General features: G+C 30.5%; 2 protein-coding genes across 3 annotated transcripts; both read left to right on the forward strand.

Annotated features, from left to right (window-relative positions):
* The first annotated feature begins 241 nt into the window (after window positions 1–241).
* On the forward strand, window positions 242–12,321 carry LOC132752889 (baculoviral IAP repeat-containing protein 3-like). Of its 2 annotated transcripts, none has more exons than XM_060743288.1 (9): window positions 242–938; window positions 1,239–1,715; window positions 2,159–2,310; window positions 3,188–3,203; window positions 4,059–4,229; window positions 4,979–5,163; window positions 6,113–6,209; window positions 6,639–6,836; window positions 7,852–12,321. In XM_060743288.1, the coding sequence occupies exons 1-9, from the start codon at window positions 383–385 to the stop codon at window positions 8,046–8,048; spliced, it is 2,049 nt and encodes a 682-aa protein (XP_060599271.1). In that variant the 5' UTR covers window positions 242–382; the 3' UTR covers window positions 8,049–12,321. The 2 variants fall into 2 exon arrangements, with proteins under 2 accessions (XP_060599271.1, XP_060599272.1); XM_060743289.1 differs by having other exon boundaries at window positions 245–938; window positions 4,062–4,229; window positions 7,852–12,320.
* A 6,000-nt stretch (window positions 12,322–18,321) lies between these two features.
* Window positions 18,322–23,796, forward strand: LOC132752890 (adenosine receptor A3-like). The gene is made up of 2 exons (XM_060743290.1): window positions 18,322–20,039; window positions 21,285–23,796. Exon 2 carries the CDS (start codon window positions 21,352–21,354, stop codon window positions 22,324–22,326), a length of 975 nt encoding a protein of 324 aa, XP_060599273.1. The 5' UTR covers window positions 18,322–20,039; window positions 21,285–21,351; the 3' UTR covers window positions 22,327–23,796.
* The last annotated feature ends 370 nt before the right edge of the window (window positions 23,797–24,166 follow it).

The following is a 24,166-nucleotide window of genomic DNA, read 5'->3' on the forward strand; positions in this document are numbered from 1 at the left end:
CCCTAGTTAAACTTCAAAATAAAAAGCAATGTGTGTTATTCTTCGCTTCGTTTTTATCTATTTTAGTATATTAGGTGAAAATGATATTATTCTATATGGCAAAAAATAAAAATTAAATAAAAAAAATAAAATAAAAAAGTGTATATGCTATCAAGCTGTTATTGTGAGTACGTAAACTTTGGAGGAAAGAAGCAACACAAATATGTTAATATATCATCTGTTCAATAAAATATTTTATCTGTTCATATAAATAACAACAACCTCTACATTTTTTGGGATCCCAGCCTTGTATCGATATCATATACAATAAACACGTAACGATTAACTGCCTTCGTGTCGGTATGTAAAGTAAATTATGATTATATAGTTGGGATAATTCAAAATGGAATTTAACTTGAATTATGCTGATCATAGCCAGCTCGATTTTACGTTTTGTAGCGATACACTGATAGAATCTGATTTGGATTTTGATATTTTTGAACTATTTTTGATCTCTTTTGTTTCTTTGGGAAGAATTTTTGGGAAGATACCATTCCTTGTTATCGAAGAAGGAAAGCTAGTGTTTGGGATAATTACAAACTTATCACACACCTTCACGAAATCTTTCTATGGTAGCGGATTAAATAAAATAAATGATGAAAATAAAAAAGTACTTAATTTGCTAAAGCAAAAAAGGCGATTTATTATACTCTCATTGTCCAACGAAACGTTTCTAATAGACAACCAATACATTTTCGGAGGGTTAACTTTCCAGATACAGCAAGAAATTAAAAAGGAGAAACTTGTCAGGCGGAAACTTGATTGTGACATACTTTTAGCGTTAATCGCCGCTCGTTTCTTCAATGAAAATGGAGGAAATCAGATATCTGCTGAGTTTGAAAAAGAAAATATTGATCAGATAACTTCGGAGGATTCGAAACATTCGCTGAAATTAACGAGTAAGTTATGTTATATCATTATTGCAGATTCTAACCTATTGTACGAATATATGAGTCAATTTTTGAATCGCATAATTATTGTCTTTTGTTTATACAGCCATTTACACAATGTAATGAAAGATGCAATAAGGACCCCTGTTTACCAAGATTTTACCTCTAAATTATTTATTCAGTCTGATTTGTTTTACTATCGAGATAGAATTATGGCATCAATGTAGGAAAAATAGTACAAAAGTCTTTACGTTAAGCTGTTAAAGTAGAATTCTTGTCAACTTTTGAATGTACAAACACTATTATCAGATAGGTCAACAGTTTCATCCGTGCGTCAACGCATTCCTCACAGTACGACGCCAACTGACGTTGAACATGTTTTTCCAAATGATAAAAAGAAATACAATCAACCAGAGGTTTCAAAATATGGAGAGACCGAAAGGGAACGTGATTTGCAAGGGGAACATTTTCCAGTTCAAGCAACTGAAGCAGATATGGGACAACACTCGTTTGAGCCCTCATTATCTAGAATTGGATCAACAAGTGCCTTTAGAAGAAGTAATTTTGACAACGAAATGACAAATGTTTCTTTCGTACAGACCTCTTATAATGAAAGAAGATATCAGAACACCCGAGAACCGAAGTTTGCGGCAACATCTAAACCACCCAGATATCCAGATTACTCCGAAAAACATAAAAGAGAAGAGTCGTTTCATTCTTTGAATTGGCCAAAAGCAAACAAACCGAAACCTTTAATGCTAGTTGAATGTGGATTCTTTTACACAGGTAGTTAGTTAAAATAACGTGTAACTGATAAATTTAGAAGTAACGGCAACTATGCGATATTGTTTCTGCCTGTTTATTAACCACTGTATCTTTCCTTCATTTGAGAAAGAACTATGCTGATGAGTAGTATCTGGTATGATTAATTTACAAGACAGATATCATAAACTCCTGTTATATTTGTACATCAGAATTCAAAAGACTTATTGCGTTAGTTGACAAAAAGCTTTTTAAATCATTTAATGTGGCGGTCTACTCGTATATATCCACAAGAGAAATAAAATGCTATACGGAATTAGAATAAGTAAATGACAATGTAAAACATCGAAATTCAAATATTTTATTGAAATGATTTTATTTTTACGTTTGCATTTGTATTATGTTCTTCAAATATACAAACATTTTTGCATATATTGCACTTATTAAGTTTTTTTTCATCTCCTTAGATAAGCAAGATCTTGTAAGATGTTACCAATGTGGCATAGGCTTGAAGGACTGGGTTGAAGATGACGATGTTCTTACTGAGCATGTTAAATATTCGTCCTTATGCGACTTCTTGGTACAAACGTATGGCAAAACAAGAATTAATCAAATGAAGGTATTTCACTTGACAACATACAACCTTTAAAGTGTATAAAGCTATATCTTTAATGTGTTATGATTGCAAAAGTTTTGCTTATATTATTCTTATCAGAATAACTAGAAAATACCTAGAAAAGAAAGAAAATTACCTACCTATTTATTTACATTGAGAGAAATATGCCCCAAATAATTAATAAATCAAGTGACAATAGAAGGGGAATATTTTGTTCCAGAACATTTTATTCTAATTTACGTACAATAATCATGTGTGATAATTAACACAGTCATTCTGTATTACAACTTTTTTGAAAAATCACCGTACGGTTATTAAATTAAACGAAGTAATTTATATGTTTTTAAATAATTACAAATGTTTTCATCAGATATAGCTTTATACACTTTAAACATCCCCTGCCAGTTTTTATGTAGGCAATATAGATTTTTTGTTGCAGTTCACTTCTACCAACAATGATGAGGGCACATGAATAATTCCCATTACAGGTTAATGTAAGAAGTATTACAACTACGATTTTGCAAAATATTGAACAAACGCATCTTTAAAAGCAATATTTTTACATGATGCAATGTGGAAAACCCGACATCAAATTACCATGTATGATCATACAGTAACGGAAGTGTTTTGTTACATATGGCATTTAATCTTTATCATGAAATCACTATGCAAATACAACACTGTTTTGTCAATGCAGCTTAAAATTCTTAACATAACGGTGAATAAATTCCGATTGATTTTTTTAAGCAGGCATTAATTGATCGTATCAGATACCAATGACTCAAAGAAATACAAAGAACAATTGTTAAATCTAAAATTGAATGACTTATTAAAGTAAACAATATGTTTTATTTTCTTTCAAACCAAAACCGATAAACAGCTCATGATTGAAGCAGGTAAGACGTAATTTTCTAAATATATATCTATATCATCAATAAACATCCTGGTAAACAAAGATAAGCAGTCTGATAATATATATACACATTTAAATAGTTTATACGAAAATGTATGTAAACTACGTAAGAATAAAGTGTAAAAATAAATCTGTTCATAATACTTGAATTTGACATAAAAGTTATAAGCATGAATTCACAAGTTTAAGGAAGTAACAAAATGAATAAAAGAAAATGCATTTTTTGCAAATTAATATGGTGGCTGATTTGTGCTATTTCGTATTTTCGCGCCGGACAAAAAACCCGATAATATTACAAAGCCACCATTATTTCTTACTTTCGCTAGGCGGGTCGCAAGACGGATTCTTTTTTCTTCTTCATGTTTTCGTCTTAACCCCACTCCAACCATCCACCCCAAAGAACCAAAATAATAAATCACAAAAATTTTCGTGAAAGTACGACATGGCACAAATCAACCACCATAGGTTTATCATATCATATTTATTAAGTGAAAAAGAGAAGTATCATATTGATGTAAATGTAAAATCATGTCTCAATCATTTTTTTCTTGTATAATTTACAAATATAATATCTAAATTCTAAGTATGATAAAGTTTACAATTTCAATATCCATTTTAATCAAATTATCGCTAGACTAGATAACCAGGAAAAATCCGTGCTCTGCTGGCTTGATAATCCTAATTTATCACCGATTTATACAGTTAAATATCCTTACAATTATTTTCACAAACGATCTATCTTTGTCCAATCATTAATGATAATATTGTTATGCAAAAGCAGGTTTTGGATTTTGAATTATGATTAACAACCTGCATTGTAAAAGAATTATATTTTGAGCAGGAAGAAACAATGGAAGCACAACGAGTCAAAATATCCCTCAAGTCCCCTACACGATCAGATCACCACGCTACCAAACAATGGAAGCAAGAATCGCATCTTTTGAGAACTTTCCAAGACACATCAACATTTCGCACCATCAACTTGCTGTAGCAGGCCTTTTCTGCACTGGTATATTGAACACACTATTTCTTAAACAACGACAATGAACAATGCAATTGTAAAATAGGACCGTCGGCGGTTCTACGCAGGTACCCGCACGTGCCTGAAATAACGCACGGAGGGGCACCTATACATTGAACCAAATCAATTGTAAAATTCATTTTCTATCAATACTCATTCAGGAATTCAAAATATTCTTGACATTTTTTAATTTTTACGTGTTGTACATTACAATTGATCATGCTAGAAAATCTCATTAAGGCTTATTAAAAAGGCAAAACTGATATGCATCAACGAAGGGTGTCAGAGCAGTGTTTCTATGCCAGCATGTGATGGAAACCTGACCAAGAGTTTGTATTTTAGCTCTTGAAATAATCCAAATTTGAAACATTTTGTTATATATTTACTAAATGTTTCACACAGAAAATGGTCTGCTTGGTTTTGAGTTAATTCGTCCTGTGCTGATGAGATGTGATATCAATCTTTATGAAATAAGACACTATAGTGTTATTGTACACAGATAAATGTTTTTGTCAAATGCATAACATTCATTTTAGACGAATTAACATTTCGTTTAAAACGAAATAAAATACGCATGCCAAAAATGTTATTTATACATAATATCACTTAAAAGGGTCTATAGAATTTGACAGTTTTGAATCTGAAAATGTCTAAAGTATGTCAGTAAATGAAACGCAACTTACATTAAAAATTGGACACTTGGACAAATTGTTTATTCTTATGCATATACCTACAAGGACGAGGCGATCTATGTCGTTGTTTCACGTGTGATGGTGGGTTAAAAGATTGGAGTTCTGGTGATGATCCTATCAAAGAGCATGCGACGTACTTTCCGAAATGCTCATACATTATTAAGTTGAAAGGGGCGGCGTACGTAGAAATGCAGCAACGAAATAGACAAGGGAATGAAAATGAACAGATGGTATTTATGTATTTTGATATACATCTTTTCGTTTGTTTGCACTGAAAGTCTTTTCACTCATTACTAAGTTATAATAACATTTTATACTGATGTTTAAATCCTGTATACTAGTATATTAAATTATCTGACTGTTTGAATATTTGTCACAAATCGTTGATATAACATAATGTTATCATAATGAAGCACGTGACTCATTTAGATAACATGTTTCGACAATAATATAATAATTGTATTGTAATTTAATTTGAACAATTAATAAATTGATAAATGAGTTATTTAAGTAGATCATCTTTCATGTAATTGTAATTGACATCTGAAATGTCGCAGGTAATAGTAGATTAAACAGCAGCTAAAGATCCAGAACCAACCGTTTGAAAGGTATACTGTATAGCCAATATTAACAAACTAATATATCTGAAATGATTGAGAGCACCCTCTTGAAACATTGAAATAGTCCTTGATCAGTCTTTGGAAGCATTGGTATTGCCCTGAATATTCCCCTGAAAACATAGATATCTGCCTAGAAGCATTGACATTGTTCTGAATCTTTTCCCGGAAACATTAAATAAATGACATTGATTTTCCACTGGAAGCATTGTTATTGTCGTAGATATCTGTCGGAATCATTGGTATTGTTCCAAATCGTGTTCCGGAAGCATTGATATTTGACATATATTTTCTACTAGAATCATTATTATTTACTTTGATTGTACTCTAAAATAATTGATATTGTCCTTGATTGATAACCGAAAGTATTGCTATTTGTAATCAAATGGTCCCAAGAAGCATTGACTATGAGCTTGAAGCACCGTCGCAACATTATGCAAATGACAAGTATATATGCATTAGACCTATACATATATATGTATAAAAGAATAAATAATTTGTTTAACTTATTTAATGACATTAAAATGTACTTATGTCATGTCATGTTGTTTTTTCAATCTAGGGAGCAACCGGTGGTAGCAATAATGTAACGCAACCAACAGAAGATGTTCCAAATATTCAATCAGAGAATTTGTCAATTGTTGATACCAGTACTGAATGTAAGATCAAATATTTTTTACTTTTTTTGACCATTGATCAACCTTTTTATCCACCATATATTGCCAATTTCAAGATAATTAATCAAGAAATATTAATAGCGAATGTACATGAACCAGGTTGTGCAATGAAGCTTTCGTAATCAACACCGAATGAAGATCTGCACTGGTCGTTGCTAGAAGCGTACATGGACTAACACCGTTCTTGAACAGGCTCAATTAAAATATGCGTGCTTAATATCAGGCCGTGGTGAGCGATCGTAAAGATTTCTACACTTTCGGACTGTTTTAAAAATAGCCGAGAATGAAATGAATCAGACAAGTGACATTTTAACTAATATATAAACTTATGCATTATGACTTCAATGCGACATTTTGACATACGGTTCTTAGAACGTAGCACTTAAAATTATTGTTTACTGTCTATTTCAGACTCGAGCTTCAATGTAACTCAAGTTGTTCAGCATATGGGCTATTCCGAGATCGATGTCATTACAGCAAAAGCTGAATTAGAACGGAATGGTAAAAGAAAACCAACTGTCGAAGAGGTAGTGAATACCATATTGGATATACAAGAAAGAAATGAGAAAAAATCAGAAGCAGTTGCAACGCCAAAGGAAACAACAAAAGGTTTGTAGCAAGAGTATATTCATTTGTATAGATTATATCCAGTGTCGAGATGATTTTTGATTTTCATACACAAAAATCATGCTCACAAAAACCTTTTTTGGGTTGAGTTTTACGTCGCAACAGCACAGAAGAAGTCATACAAAATTTCAGCTTTGCTGGTAAGAGTACCCCTCCGTGCATGACCATGAGCGGAGATTATTATTTTAATGGGTCTTTTAAGTCACTAATAATTTAAATAAAACCTTTCACAAGTTTTCTTTTCTAACTAAAATACATTGAACTGCTGAGTTAATGCGACCACAGATTTACAAAATTTATGTTACTGTTCATCAGTGTATATTTTCAAATTTGAAAGGTCACTATAAAATTTAACAATGTATTACTTACTAACTTTTATCTTACATGTTATTCTCTAACTTTTATCTTACATGTTGTTTCATTTAACATGACTTTAATGTGACCATTTATAAATGTATGCTTATTATATTTTAAAATAAGTTGATACATTCAATATAATAATAAACATATTAGTATTTGGAGAATACAACTTACAGTTTAACTGATTAAATAAATGATATTTTTTATAGTTAAAAAGTTTTAATTATGCATATTTATCAACTCGGCATACACTTTACGAGCTAAACTAAAGATAAAATTACACAATTACGGTTTACTCTGAATAAAGTATATTGAATGTTTGAAAAGACAGTTAAATGCTATACGTAGATAGAATCAATATTAAATGTTACAATATATATTTTTGCATGACTTATGTAGTCTTTAAATTGATATGTTACGGCTTGTTATTGTAGTAAATATGTTTAGAATTGAATATTTAACTTAAATGTTTAAATCCTTATTTTGCCCTATATCCCTAATCTTTAATATGAAAAAGTAGGTAGATTAAGCATATTATCACACACAGAAAACATTGCACCATTATGTTTCAGATTGCACATATTAGTTATACTATATATGTATATGTATTAATCGTATCCCATGTAATTATACAAAGATTTACAAGCAATGGTGGAGGAAAACAAGAAGATGACGAGCCTGATATACTGTAAGCTGTGCGTTACTGGAGAGGCAGACATTTTGTTCCTTCCTTGCACCCATCATAGAGTGTGTCACAATTGTTCGAAGGATATCATCTTTTGCCCTGTATGCAATGAATTCATCAAGGAAAAAGTGAAGACATTCCGAGCTTAATGTTTTTTTATTCAGTTGTATATCTCGGTATAATTTTATGTCCTTTTGTGTATATATGTACATGTATCTTTATTCTTATTTGATGCCTTGTTCCCCGTTGGGTGCCTCCCCCCTTTTTTTATCGTAATACTCATAATTTGCTTAAAACTATCTTATATATGCACTTCTTTCTTATCATCAATCTTAATGATAAAGGCAATGAGATGTGAGTTAAGGTGACAACGGAGTCAATATTCACTCAAAATACCTAAAATGAGATTTTTTGCTTAGTAGATTTATCAACCTTTTATGAACTCATTCGTGATTTAATTTTGGAAGCAGTTAGTCAGAAAACGTGTTTTTAAACGTTTTAAAACGGTACCCATACCGTTTTTATCTGCTATTCGCGTAACCTGTCAATTATCGATAACGCTACGCCCCCTATTGAGGCATCAGTGAGGGAAATCAGTAGTTCCATATATCCGTGAATTACCGGTCCATAATAGTTATACATGTATACATAATACAAGTATCGTACAAATACTGTACATCGTTTATGAATATCTCGACATTTATGGTCTACCTTTTGATTTAGCCTTTAAATAAATTAAAAAAAAAAACGTCGGACAAAATGTAACATAAATAATTTAGAATAGCGGCAAATCGCACGACCATAGGGATGGTTAAATAATGTAGCTGCCTATTATATCAATAATATGTGAAATAATAATTTGTTTGTCCCGTAATCTGATAGACATAATGGACATTCAACCTCGTTTTCTAACAGTATAAAAAGAAACAGACAACATTTTTATGTAAACTCCTATAGATATGATGATGACACATTTCTTAAATATTTTATGATAATCTGCGGATGATATATTTTATGAATCGATAGAAAAATCGGACAGATATGGAAATATATTTTTTTAGTGAATGTTTCGGATATTATGTTTGCCAGTAAATCGAACACGCACAGAACTAATAAACTTGAGACAAAGTATGACATTTATTTTGTGTCCCAGAAGAAACTGAATCAAGGTCTATGCCGTGCATAGATGAATATTCATGATAATAAAATCAAGGTCAGATCATATTGATCGAGTGATACATTTTATTTCTATTAAAATATGTCAGGACAAAAATATATAATACCCCGTTCTTATTTGTACATCGTACCACAGACTTTAGCTCGTTATTTTAATTAATTAATTAATATCTAGCGGAATTTCATACGCGAATACATAGGCAGCGTGACACTGATATAATATAATAATGATGATGATATACATAATAAAACTTCAAAAGTGAAACAAATAAATTGTCCCGCTAGCTGTACGCATTTTAATGCATTTCATTTCCTCCCACCGAGTGCCTCAAATTTTACCAATAGTCATGTGACATCTGCGACAGATACCAGACGGATAGTATATCACGTTAAGATTTAAAGAAATTTCTGCTATATAATAATATTAATCAGCAGATTTTTATTTGGTCAAATGTCACTGGGTCATAAAAAGTTGTTGCATCTTGCGACCCCCTTTGGTGCGATATTTGCGTGTTATGCAATTATTTAGCGTGAAACGAAAGGGTCTGAGGGAGAGCAGCCGATTTATGACACTTCGTTTGATGCGGGTCGAACTAACTTTGAATCGGCATAACTTTTGTAATAATCAAGCAATTTACATGCGGTTTAAAGCACATGAAAGGAAATTCATTTACGGAGGGAAGTGTGTCAGGGATTTTTGATAGCTCAATCAGTGACTTAATGAGGGACAATAATGGATTATCTTCCCTTGATAAAAACCGAGGTTAACCAAAATGTAAGTAGGTCCAAATATTTGGAATCCTTTGCTTTTGTCGTTGATTTTTATGTAAGACAGGTTGATATGTTTTAATAAATTATTTCCACATGCATCAACAAATATGTAAACAATAAGAAAAAAAATGTTTCATTTATGTGAACAGATTCTACAGCTTATCGCAATATTTAATCTGAATATTACAAATGATAATAATTAGCCCTAATTAATTCAGTTTGCTACAAAGAAATAGGCGATAAAGTCAGAGTAATCCAATTGCTTAGGACCTATCTATTTATAGGGTGTACTCAGGGGAGGTTATTCACTAATGTCCCCCATTATCTTTAATTGCGTAATATGAATGGTGAAAAAAGTCGCATAAAAAGTTTGATTTTACGTACTATTGTTTTGAGAAAAGATAGAAATAATCTGAGACACGGTTCCCTACATATTATAATTATGCTTATATTCCAAAAGTTTGACGACAAAAAAAAATTTGAATGACTTTGATAGGACGATTTTAAACAACAGGATTTTTGTTCAAAATTTATTATTTATAAAGACATTTTTTTTTAAATATGTTATTTTTTATGAAGATCAAAGACATTTAATGCACAATATTTAAATAAATAACAATTATTACTAAAATAAGTTGGTTTAAATGACATTCACGGTAGTACCACGGAAAGTGTCTGTTGTCCCCTTGAGCACACTGTATCAGATTGTTTGGCAAAGTTCTTTATCATATTTAAACATGTCACACAAAAAGTAACACGGGCCACTTATTACGTATTAACATGCGACAAAGCAGTTTGATTTGAAGATAAACAAAATATCTTTACAAAACATACATTCAAGATGAAATATTACAATATATATTTTGAATGACTTATGCACTTTAAATTAATATGACGAGGCACGTAATTGTAGTAAATATGTTTGAATGCCAAATAGTTGAACAATCGTTTTGCCCTTTATGCATGATCATTATTAAAAAAACTGTTTTTTGATTATCATAATGGTCTTAAATAAACATAGTATGTAAACATTTAAAAGAATTTTAAAGGACTCGGTACATTTACTTAACACAAAAGCATAAATAACGCTCATACGCTCACTTGAATTAATATATAGCACTGATCATATATTTATATTATGAACAAACAATAACAAAACTATAACACGACTATAACAAGGCTAAAACAAGACAAGAAGAACTTTCTGATCACGACGCAAACGAGTTATTAAGATGCGTTAATTTTAATTGAAACTAAATAATATCAAATCTATTCGGCCAACATAGGAATGGATTGTGATCATACGAATAATTCTTAAAACATGATAATTTCTGAGCGAACCAACCCGGGAGTTAAGCCATTGAAATGAATAGAAAATCATGAAAAAGGGCAGGAGGGTTGAGTAAAACTAGAATCATTTACGACCGCCTACACAGAAGCAAAAATGAAAAAATGTTGAAGGTTATGTTGGATGAACGTGTTTATTAACGTCCCTAGCTATTGTAAGACAGTATTTATTTCGTTCATTAACATCACTGGCTATTGAAAAATAATATTAGTTCGTTCCTTAACATCACTAGCTATTGTAAAATTAATTGTATTTAGTTCGTTCCTTAAAAATCACTAGCTATTGTAAGATAAAATTTATTTCGTTCCTTCACATCACTAGCTATTGTAAGATAAAATTTAATTCGTTCATTAACATCACTAGCTATTGTAAAATAGTATTTATTTTGTTCATTAACACCACTAGCAATTGTAAGATAGTATTTATTTCGTTAATTAACATCACTAGCTATTGTAAGATGGTATTTATTTAGTTCTTTAACATCACTGGATATTGAAAGTATTTATTTCTCCTACGCTAGTAACATCTTGAGAGAACGAAAATAACCTTGCAATAGCTCACGGCCTTAATGACGACAATAATCGGCAATAAGGTTACTGTACATTTCAATTACGGAACATAACTACGTGTTCTCATAGCTGATACCTTCTTTAGGAACAACAAGTTGCTCCGCAAGTTAACAATTATTTCATGCTCACTGTTGAAATGTTATATACCTTATATAGAAGTGAGAAAATATTTAGTTACGTCGGCGCTCGTGAATATATTGTAATATATTACTTCATAATTTCAAAACAAAACCAAAAAGCTCGACTTATTAAAAAAATACATGTTTTGTATGTGTATGTATTTTATGTATTTGTATGTATTTTATGGAAAAGTATTGGTTTTATCTGCAAAGTATATTACTCACAATAATTAGACATAAATATTGGGTTTAATTCCTGACAATGGCGTACTTCTTGATTCAAATATTATTGCTCTTTAAAGTAGTTAAAGTTACACTCAATGACATTACTTAAATTTGTTGCGTAACAGTTGAACGACTGACGCCATCACTTTTTCTTTGTCGTCTTTTTCCTCTTAAACAAGTGAGAATTTGCTGATTTAATGATTTCTTTCGTATATTTTTAGTTAGATATAAAATATAATGATTTTTTTTGTTGTTTTTTTCGCGAATATGCTAAACATATCTCAGCATATTGACAGAAACAATCAAATGTCCTCTATTTTTGGTCGATGTTATGGCACATAAAACATCACCTTGGCATACCGATAGGCCTACATGTAATATTGATATTTATTTTGTCGAATGAATGTACTGCGTGTTGATTGTCATTTATCAAACTCATTTTTTCCAATGCTAATCTTCCCCCATCCGCATCATTATTATACAAATAAATGAAATAAACTCTTAAGTGTGTCATTTTTTGCATATTGAAAAAGTAAATTTTGTAAGAAAAGCTTTTTATTCTAATTTGTTAATTCTTTATTGAGTTTAACTATAACGTTTTGTTATTTTAATTTGGACCACCCCCCCCCCCCCCCAAAAAAAAAAACAAAAAAAAAAAAAAAACAAAAAAAAAACAAAACACTTGCCTTTATTATCTTTAGTTAGAATTAATAGATGATATGTGATATTATACGTTTGTACTCAAACATTTTTATTTTTTTTTTGCTTGTTGATGCTTTATATATTTTAACCAATATTTATTGTGTTATTTATAATTATAAGAGGGTTTTCTAATCTAAATTTTACATTTTTATTTTAAAATTGAATATTTGAAGTTCGAAACTTTATACAAAAAGGAAGGTAACATTAAACATTTTAACAAAAATAAGTCTTTTTCGTGAAACTTTATACATTTTCATGTTGTTATTTTTATTTTTGGTAGATGTATTGCACATAAAACATCACCTTGTTATACCGAGAGGCTTACATGTAATATTTATATAATTATTTTTAAGCCGATTTAATGTACTATGTGTTGATTGATTGTCAAAAAACAAACAGATTTTTTTCCAATGCCAATCTTGTCCCCCGCTTTCGTTATTGTAATAAGCTATATGTGTGTCATTTGTTGGATATTGAAAATGTAAATTTTTGTAAGAAAAGAGAAAATGAAACAGTTTTATTTTGTTTTGTTTATGCTTAATATACTTAAACTATATCATTTTGTTACTTTAATTTGACCCCCCCCCCCAAAAAAAGACCAAAAACAACAACAAACAAACAAATAAAAAACACAATAAAAATACAAAAACAACACTAAAAACAAAATCAAAGAAAGAAAGAAAGAAAGAAAAAAAGAAAAAAAGAAAGAAAGAAAGAAAGAAAGAAAAAAAGAAAGAAGAAAACAAACACAAAAAAGAAACAATAAAAAAGACAAAAAGACAATTGGTCTATCTTTATTATCTATAGTTAGAATTAAAAGGTGATATGTGATATTATACGTTATAAACATTTTATCTTTTTTGCTTGTTAATGCTTTATACATTTTAACCAATATTTATTGTGTTATTTATAATTATTAGAGAGTTTTCTAATTTATATTTTACATTTTTATTTTAAAATCAAATATTTGAAGTTCTAAACTTTATACAAAAAGGAAGGTAACATTGACATTTTAACAAATATAATTCTTTTTCTTGAAATTTTATACATGCTATTTTTATTAGAATAATTTCCTCATTTATTAATTTACAATTATCGTTTTATTTTAAACGGATTTATTTGGAAATCCAATATTTGAAATAGAAAGTTTTGTACGACAAGAAAGATGCTCAAAATCTTTTGTTGTAGATGTTTTATACATTTTGCCATATGAAGTTTGTTGTTTATATTGCAAACGTTTCTATATATTTTTTATGCCCCCGCCATGTAATGACCGGGGCATATAGTGTTACCCTGTTCCGTCATTCCGTCCTTCCGTCCTTCCGTCCGTCCGTCATTCTGTCATTCCGTCATCATCAGTTTCCGTTCATTATCTTAAGAACGGTTGCACACATTCAACTCAAATTTGATATATGGATATGTCATGAGAAAATACAGGTCAAGTTCGAATTTGGTCATGGTTCGATGATTTTTGGCAGAGTTATGCCCCTTTTACTTTGAAAATAATATGAAATTCAGTTTCCGTTCATTATCTCCCCAACGGTACAACACATTTAACTCAAACTTGACATATGGATATGTCATGAGAAAATACAGGTCAAGTTCGAATTTGGTCATGGTTCGATGATTTTTGGCAGTGTTATGCCCCTTTTACTTTGAAAATAATATGAATTTTTTAGTTTCCGTTCATTATCTCCCCAAAGGTACAACACATTCAACTCAAACTAGACATATGGATGCGTCAAAGGAATGTGCAGGTCAAGTTCAAATTTGGTCATGGTTCAATGATTATTGTCAGAGTTATGCCCCTTTCACTTTGAAAGTAATATGAAATTTTCATTTTCCGTTTATTATCTCCCCAATGGTGCAACACATTCAACTCAAACTTGACATATGGATATGTTTTTGGAATGCCCAGGCCAAGTTTGAGTTTGGTCATGGTTCAATGATTTTTGGCAAAGTAATGCCCCTTTCAGTTTGAAAATAATATGAAATTTACAGTTTCTGTTCATTATCTACCCAACAGTGTTACATCTTCAACTTAAATTTGACATATGGATATGTCAAACGAATGGGCAGGTCAAGTTGGAATTTGGTCATGGTTTGATGATTTTTTGGCAGAGTTATGTCCCTTTCACTTTGAAAATAATATAGATACATCTTAGGAATAAGCAGTTTTAGTTTGAATTTGGTCGAGGTTCAATGATTTTAGACAAACTTATCTTTCCTGAATGTTTGAAAAATTTTGAACTTTCAGTTTCAGCTCTCATACTTTTAGCCATTATTTTGGCTACAAATATGCAATATGCTATTTTTAAAAGGTTTAGACTGAATAATTTCAGTGCCTTGAACATTGTATGAAAATGGTTGTGTTAACATTGAAAAGTTTTAAGGGCTTTGAACTTAAAATGAAAAAAATAATTAATGCACCATCTGAAATTTTGGCTGCATGCGGGGGATCCGTGGCATGATGACACATTTCTAGTTTTATATATATTTTACAAATATCGATTTTATCTTGAAATTGGTTAATATTATTTGAAATTTTAAGCTTTGGCTACTCATTGACAAGTATGTTTTGTTAATGCTTTATACATTTTTCACATATTATGTTTTGCTATTTTTGATGACAACTTTCATTATTATTTATATAGAGTGTACGTAACATACGCTACATTTTCTGGAGCTAAAACTTAAACCTTGTTTTGATTTTGTTTGTTTGTATAATTGGAGATTTTTTTTGTAATATTATCACGTTCAACCGTGCCATCAGAAAATGTCTAGAAAATGAAAATGAATAGATTCAAGGTCGATATAATGTGGGAGGTTCTAAAATGGCAATGTAAGAAATTATTCCATTAATCATTAATTCTGTCCTATATTTAGACTTTTATTGGCTGTAAAAACAAGCTCAAACATACTTGAGTACTGAAAAAAGCAAATACTTACAGCAAATTATTCATTCCATCATTAATTATTCATAATAGTGTAGGGAAGCTTTGTTTTCCAAAAGGGCAATAGTTGACTTAACATTATCCGTAAAGGGAGACAGTTTTCTTTACTCGATGATAAGAAAGTCATATTTAAAATTTCTGCGGAGTCATGAAAAACGCAAAAATGCCGTCCTTATGTTAAAATAACATGCCTTTAACGTATTGGCAGTTCAAAATATTGAACTTATCTATCTGGCCATAAAATATTTTCATATGTAAATGTTGAGTTGAGCTCATGTCGGTGATGGGGTGTGTGAACGGGAACATGCAATTCATATTCAGTGCCAATCAGACCACGCTTTAACTTCTTTAATTATGCCATGTCTAGCATGTTGCACACCCATCGTATAATACAAATACAAAAGATATAGCAAAGCGTCTAATTTATGTCGAAGTTAACATTTTCTTTAGTCTTTTCCTGTATTGTTGTGATATAACTGTATGAATTTTTCCATATTCAATACAAGCATCACATTCAAAAATACGACACGACTGATACAAGCTGTATTCCGCTCGAGTGTGATCTGGAATGTCATTGCCGGGTGTAATGTAGATTATCTCGTGGCTGTATATATAGTTTACAGTAACTGTTGATATAATATTATGTTGATATAGCTTGATATGAGTATCTTGGCCTATAACTCATGGATTGTACTAGAACGATTCACACTCCTGCTTAAAGTCCTACCAAGAAAGTAAAGGCAATATTGAATACAGGTGAAAATATTTTATCAGCCATTAATCAATTTTGAATATTTCTTGTTTCAATTGAAACTCAAAAATTCATAAGCATACCCTCATTGCATGTATAGCATTTTGTGTATACTAAGAAGTTAAATAATTATATTTATTTTCTCCCACTGCTATTGATTCATTCAACCTTGCACCTTAGTTGAAAACAAAAATATATAAAAAAATGTTCTCAAATGGTTTTGTGTGTACTACATTCAAAAGGTTGAAAAAAGAAAAGATGAAAAAAATAAAAAGAGTCATTGTACAAACTAAAATAATACACACCACTATATGTCAATATCGATCAAAACAAAAGATTTTGAGTATATGGATTATTTTGAAACAAAAAAAGAAAGATTTCAAGTAAAGTGTTTTAAACAAATCGAAATAGCCTATAAGAATTAAACAATAGGATTATACAAACTTTAAAAGATGCTAGATGCTTAGTTTACAACTTAGAGGCCAACTTAATGACAGAAATGTGAGACTTTCGTCAAATGATACCTCTCTATTCTGAACCATCTCTGATACAAGAAACTGCAATGTCATTTATTACTTTAATATTCGTTCGTTCGTTCTTTCGTTCTTTTCTTTCTTTCTTTCTTTCTTTCTTTCATTCATTCATTCATTCATTCATTCATTCATCAATGTTTAATATTATCTTGTAGACAAGTTACTTGTTAAAAGAACAGTTACTCATTAAAATTCTCTAAAGACTACATTGTTATATTCTATTAATAATCGACGCTTAACGTACTACAAAGAAAAGGGAAACAAAAAACCGAAGCACCCGAAATGTGTACGTTTATAAGGCTTAACACACTTTGATACCATATAAAGGTTACGACAAGAACCTTGAATAATCAATTTGCTTATTCAAAATTGGAATTTTTCGTAGGCGCATTAGAATCGCCTTTAAGCTTGTACGATATATCTGTGAAGATTGATTAGTCTAAAATTCCAAGCTTGTTAGGCGTTTTATAATAAACTAATGTTTTTGTAAACTATGTTCTATTACTAAAATTGCATTATTCTACTTTGCACAGAAATGTCTCGTGTTCTAGCCTTTACAATGTTATGCCTTTGTAAACGAATAACATAATAAATATGATTTTTAAAGTGTAATATTCAACTCGAACGGTTATATTTCTATTTAAGTGCAGAATTGCATAAAAGAGTGGAACATATGTGCAACCACACCGCCAATATAATGATAAATGCACATTAATCATTGTATATTTTTACAGCAAAAGATGCTTTAGCAAAATTTCTCCCTTTCTCCATTATTGTATGTTACCAATTTACACAGCCTGCATGCATTTATTTGTTTACATTCCCGATAAGTTGACTTCTTATGGAACGGATCGTTTAATGATGTTGTTATAGTTCATGACCCAGTTTGTATAAAGTTTCTCTTCCTTTTTGTTTATGTATTGTTAATGACATACAATGAAATATTATTAGACTTAAACATCCTGCAACACAATGTTTTTATGGTTTGAAATCATAAATATGATGAGCAAATTCAGATTTATCAATATTCTAGGTTCCAAAAGCATTATTTATATAGATATTACCGAATTTAACATTTCATGTAAATAAAAGGAGGTAATAAAATTTTTATTTTCTATAAAGCTAAGTCAAATTTTTCAATAAGAAATGAATGCATAAATTTTAATGATTACATATAATATGCACACATATTTGCAGTACATAATTTAAATATTCTCCGATGTTTGAACATTTTTTTATTTGCATTATTATGTACATACGATATAATTTCACTTAGTGTGGTTTACCACTTTGATCACAACATACAGGACCTTTAAGGAACATTGGAGAAATTGACTTGAATCTTTGGTATCTGTTGGCGTCGGTTAACCGCGAATAAATTTTCATCATAAAAATTAAAATGCATTTATGAAGCGCAGATAAACTTGGGTATTTTTTGCACATTTTTACCTTTTTATTCAGATATTTTATTCATAATCCACAAAATGTTTTCCCTTTCCATATGGAATACTTTTTTTAAATTTGGTCAAGTAATGAAAAACAAAATTGCTAGGCAAATTCCCAACACGACGAAATTGATACATTTGTAATAAAATCTTGCTTTATAAACAGGATATAAGCAATAATTTGGAAGATAATTTTGCCTTATCATTCCTCTTTTTTAGACTTGGAGTATTTTTCTTTTATATTTATATTACTATATATAAATTGTTTTTTCTTTTATATTTCAATTATATTTATATTCATATATTTTTTTACCCCCACCCCCTCAAAACTTGCAAAAAATCCTATTAAAATACTGATAATTTTGTAAATTACTTTGGTAGAATCAACAAAATAGAGCCTAGCCAGCCTCTTTGAAAGTGCAGGACGACCTGGCTGAATCTAGTGGAAGTGAAGGCAACAAATTCTGTAAACTGCTTGACACACTGCCCGATTCGGTGGCTGTGCTCTTGTAAATTCAATGTGGTTTACTTACGGTCGTGGTCCGGAGTGAAAATACCACCACCACCACCACCACCACCACCACCACAAAGACTGTATTCATGCAGATAACATTTCCCTGATTACATTGAAATTTTTATCATGTCTAAAGTAGACAAGATAAATTTTATTTATTTTTGTGTGCGCACTGTACTGGATTGCTTGATTAAAAATAATGATATTGATTATTATGAAAATGATAAATGTGCAAATATCCTGTTATCCCCCGCTAATGTAATTGAAAGAGGATATTGAAATGGCGTTGTCCGTCAGTCCTTTTGTCTTGATCCATATCTTAGAAACAGTTTGCAGCACAGTTAATGTGATGAGGGAAAGTCTCACATGTCATTAATATCTATTTGGTGAGTGGTTATTGCCCTTTGTTAGAAAGTGCTTTATTGCCGGAATTCAATATCTAAAGCTGTATAATTACGGAGAATTGGTTAGATTGTAAGAAACTTTGTAAGAAAGTAATATATGGAAAGGTGCTGATCGAATAATAGAAATCTGAGGTATGGTCCTTTTTCAATTCAATAAAGACCTTTTTGTTAAGGAAATTAATGTTAGTCAATACTGATAAGTGATATTTTGATATGTGTTGGTACCAATCCCATTTTCTAGCAAAACAACAAACCACCACAAAGCAACGACCAAAGAAAAAATATGTAAAAACTGGCACGTTAAACATAAAACAGGTTAAATATCAAATTTTGCCATCCATATAACGATATTGAATTATTTATAGAGATTGGAATTTTGACATCTGGCTACTGATAAAATGAAATTACTGTTAATTGTTTGGAAATGCCAAACCCGGAATAATTGCTATGACATTTACGGATTATGCAAGAACAAAGAGTCATGATCATCTTTCATGTTCGTTTTAGCAGCGCAACAAATTGCACCGCCGTTTATTTCGGCTTCTTGTTTATTAAGTGTTGTTGAATTTAATATTAATTTTACAGCAAGAAAGCGTTTTCGAAAATTTTGGTTACATTATGATAAGGAAGTAAGTAATTTTATTTTATTTTATTTATTTATTTTTAAGTATTCGTTAAACATGTTTCAAATCTTATTTTGGATGGTTTGAAGATCTTGCGTATATCATAATTGTATGTAAATGCTATTTTTTGGCAGATGAACAGTTCTGGCGGGAAAACTATATTTTACGTCTGTTGTTTTTTTGCTTTTTTTGTCTAACCGTAACAACATTTGGGTAAAATAAAGTTTTAACCTTTTCTGACCATAACGGTCCATCTACCAACCAAATATTAATCTACACTTATGATAATATACATTTTTTCCGTTAGCCTCCGCTATATATAGGAACTTTCTAGAGTTCAAAGATTTGAATCGAAAGGTTTATCTATAATTTCTACTTTGGTATTATCAACAAAAATAGCGTCAGAGTCACATGGTATAAGCACACTGATAACTGTATATCTATGATGTGTACTGATGAGAATGAAGTAGTGAGAACAACAAACCATCTTTTATACCAAAGCTTACGTTATCGTTTTAGTATGGATTGATATAAAAACAAATCTTAAACTTGCCTGCTAGATTTAAATATCAGGAAATTTATATTTGAAAATCCAGTTAAAAACTTATATGCGCAGTCAACACTGCTGTCCCGTAAATACATTTTCGAGATTAATGTTTCATTAGATGTTGGTCTAGACAAATAACTTGTTTGCAAAATTTTAGATCATTCGCTCACATCTTTTCATGCATGGAATTTAAATATGAAGACAATAATCATGTTTCAACAAAATGTTAAGATATCAAATTCATTTGTATAAAAAATGTAGTGCTTATAATCTAAATTAAGCAATATTTATGAATAGAATACTTAAAATGCAGAATGGAATTATTGTAAATTTTTTAGTAAAGAAATATTAATTTTTAAGTATATTTATAACTCAAATAGGTCTGATGTAAAGTGCAATTTTACTATACAATCACTCAAATTCGATGAATAGAATGATAATAATAATAATAATAATAATAATAATAATAAAATCACACATGATTAGTTTAGCTTCCTATTGAATTGCGCATATTTTTATTTTAATGGAGAATTTTTAGTTAAATTTTAAATAAATGTTTCATCTCTTAAAACATTTCATGCAAATGTTGAACAGACACATATCTTATAATAAGGACATACATGTAATCAATGATTTTATTAGCTTTCACGATAATTCATCTTTTTGCATTTAGTTACGAGTATATACTTACCTTGTATTTGCAGAAAAGAACACTTATAAACGAAGAACGTCGGTGCCAGCTTATGTGTCCGTTTATTTCATAAACTGGAAATGAATTCGTCCGAAGATACAACAAAGGATTGGTACGAAGACTACTCTGAAGAGGACAGTAGGAATACCACACGTCCAATTGATGTTATTTCAATTGTTATTTGTATTTTAGGCATACTTGCAAACATTCTGTCTTTATATGTTGTTAAACGAATATTTAAAAAGTTGTCAACACACTTAAAACTGATAATTAGTCTCTATTGTTCAGACTGTTTAATTCTGATTATGACTCTTCTTAGTAAAATATTAACCATGACGCAGCGATCAATATTTTGCCTAAATGCTGCTGTAAGACTGGTGACTGACCTGGCACTACTTGCAACATTGTTGAATCTTCTTGCCATAGCAGTGGATCATTATTTGTCCATACTTAAACCATTGATGTGCAAGATGGCATTAACGAAGATCTGGGATATGTGTGCAGTGTTTGTTATTTGGTTCGCGAGTCTTCTAGCAATTGCGGTTGAAATAATTATGGGCATAGTTCACCAACGAGAAAAGGAATCACTGTGTGTGGTAATTGCATATGATACCACTAATGCCGAGTATGGAATTGTGACTTCAATTTTTGTCGTCTTATTGGTGATTTTTCTGATTTACGGTAGGATCTACATTTGGATCGTCAGGAACAGGTCTATATACAGCAAGACGAGTCATTGGCAGAAAGACACAAGTAACAATAAGGCCTTAGTATCTACATCACTCTTCGTTTTGACATTCGCACTCTTCTGGATGCCGATTGGAATATTCAATCTTTACATACACAATAAAGATGTCATGTACATCTCGAACAATCTAGAAAAGCTTGAGCAGACTGGGGATATATTGTATGTTATAATGTTGCTAAATGCAATCGCAGATCCGATCATTTATACGAGGTTCTGTCTGCCACAGCTATACAGAAAATCCTTTATATTTCGTACCAGAATGAGGCGCGAGCCCACTAAAAAACTCGTATTAACATCTGAAGAATAAGAGGTTTACCTAAGTTCAGAGAGTCAGTATGATGAAAGGTTTTCCCTATCGTATCGGCATAACGTACATTTATGGATAAAGCAGCTAGGAGATGAATAGACTCCAGTAATTCAAAACCATTTAGTTTACGATCACGCAGGGATAAACAGTTGCTACAAATCTGATGTCACAACCCTAAAAGCAACAACGGAATTTTTCGATCTTTTTAATGTAATTGTCAGTCCCAGAGAATATATGGACAACTGTTGTATCTGTGATATGGAAATATTATCCCCGCTTTATATGTCAATTCTAATATGGAAATATCCAGTATTCCAGTATCCCCGCTTTATTTGTAAATTCTAATATAGAAATATCCATTATTCCTGTTTTATTTATAAATTCTACTTTGACAATATCCTATATTCCCGCTTTATTTGTAAATTCTAATATGGCAATATCCATTATCCCGCTTAATTTGTAAATGGTTATATGGAATAATCCGTTATTTACGCTTAATTTGTAATTGCAGTGAAGAAATATCTAGTATCCCACTTTTATTTCTGGTATAAATATATCCATTATTCCTGCTTAATTTTTAAGTTCTAATTTGGTATAATATCCAATATTCCTGTTTAATTTGTAAAATTCGAATAATTTATAAACGCATTATTTGAAAATGTTAATATGGAAATATACCCACTTAAATTTTTGATATTATATGGCAATATCCATTATCCCAGTTTAACATTTTAATATTGATATGGCAATATCCATTATTCCAGCTTAATTTGTGAATTCTGATACAGAATTATATAATGTGAAGCGAGGGATGGTGATAGATCTAATTATATTTACTTATTGTTGTTACATTGCCTTAAGGCCCTAGAGTATAGATATATAACAAAGATTATTTTGAATAGACTTTGCTACAAGAGTAAAGGGATCATGGTAGACAATACAAGGAAAATATAAAAAAAGTCAAGTCATATTCCAATGCAGATTACTGGAATAAAATGAAAAGAATATCTAGAAAAGATAAATTTAATATTAAGATACACATTCAAGTATGTGTCGAACTGATTTAATTTCAAATGAGGGTATTATTAAGACAGATTGTTTTAATTTAAAGACTGCTTGTGTTGAACCTATGTTCATAATTCAGGTAACTTCATAAATACAGCAGGTACCTTAATCTGACGAGTAGTATTGTAGAAGTACATGATAAATCAAGGATAAAAAGATAAGATATTTTAGTTTCAATATTTAAAAAAGTAAATGCTAAATTAATGAACAATCTATGTTCCACACAAACGGAGAGTGGAAATGCTTGTCAAGAATCATCGAGGCTTTATAAATTATCGTACTTTACTGTTATTTTTGTAAATAATCATAAGAGCGTTCCTTTTTTATCTGATTATCTTTTGAACATATTTGTTAGATGCTGCAGTTGTTATATACCTTTTTGTTTCAATAAATAAAACTGTGTTATTATTGTCTTGTTTTCATTCATTTAGTAATAAAATATGAAAGTAAAAATTTTAGCTTTGCTTTCAACTTACGACGTTTTACGTAAAACGAGGGTTGTTCAAAAAGTAATAGGACTGCAGCTCTACTGTTCACATTTTATAATTTACGTACATAATTTAACAAGAAATAAATATCGGAACTGTTCTCTATATACAGTGAAAAATCTATACAAAGTGTTTACAAATAACAATTCTGTAAACTTTTCAAATGACAATGGGTACGAAACCCGGCGCACGACGACAATACAATAAATGACGTTCATGACGTCGTTAACTAAATACAAAATATAACCAAGTGTCATCTAGCCTGAAATTATTCTTCCTTGTGCTCT

The sequence above is a fragment of the Ruditapes philippinarum genome, unplaced genomic scaffold, assembly GCF_026571515.1.
Source record: "Ruditapes philippinarum isolate M1 unplaced genomic scaffold, ASM2657151v2 ctg421_1_1_1_1, whole genome shotgun sequence".
Taxonomy (NCBI): Eukaryota; Metazoa; Mollusca; class Bivalvia; order Venerida; family Veneridae; genus Ruditapes; species Ruditapes philippinarum.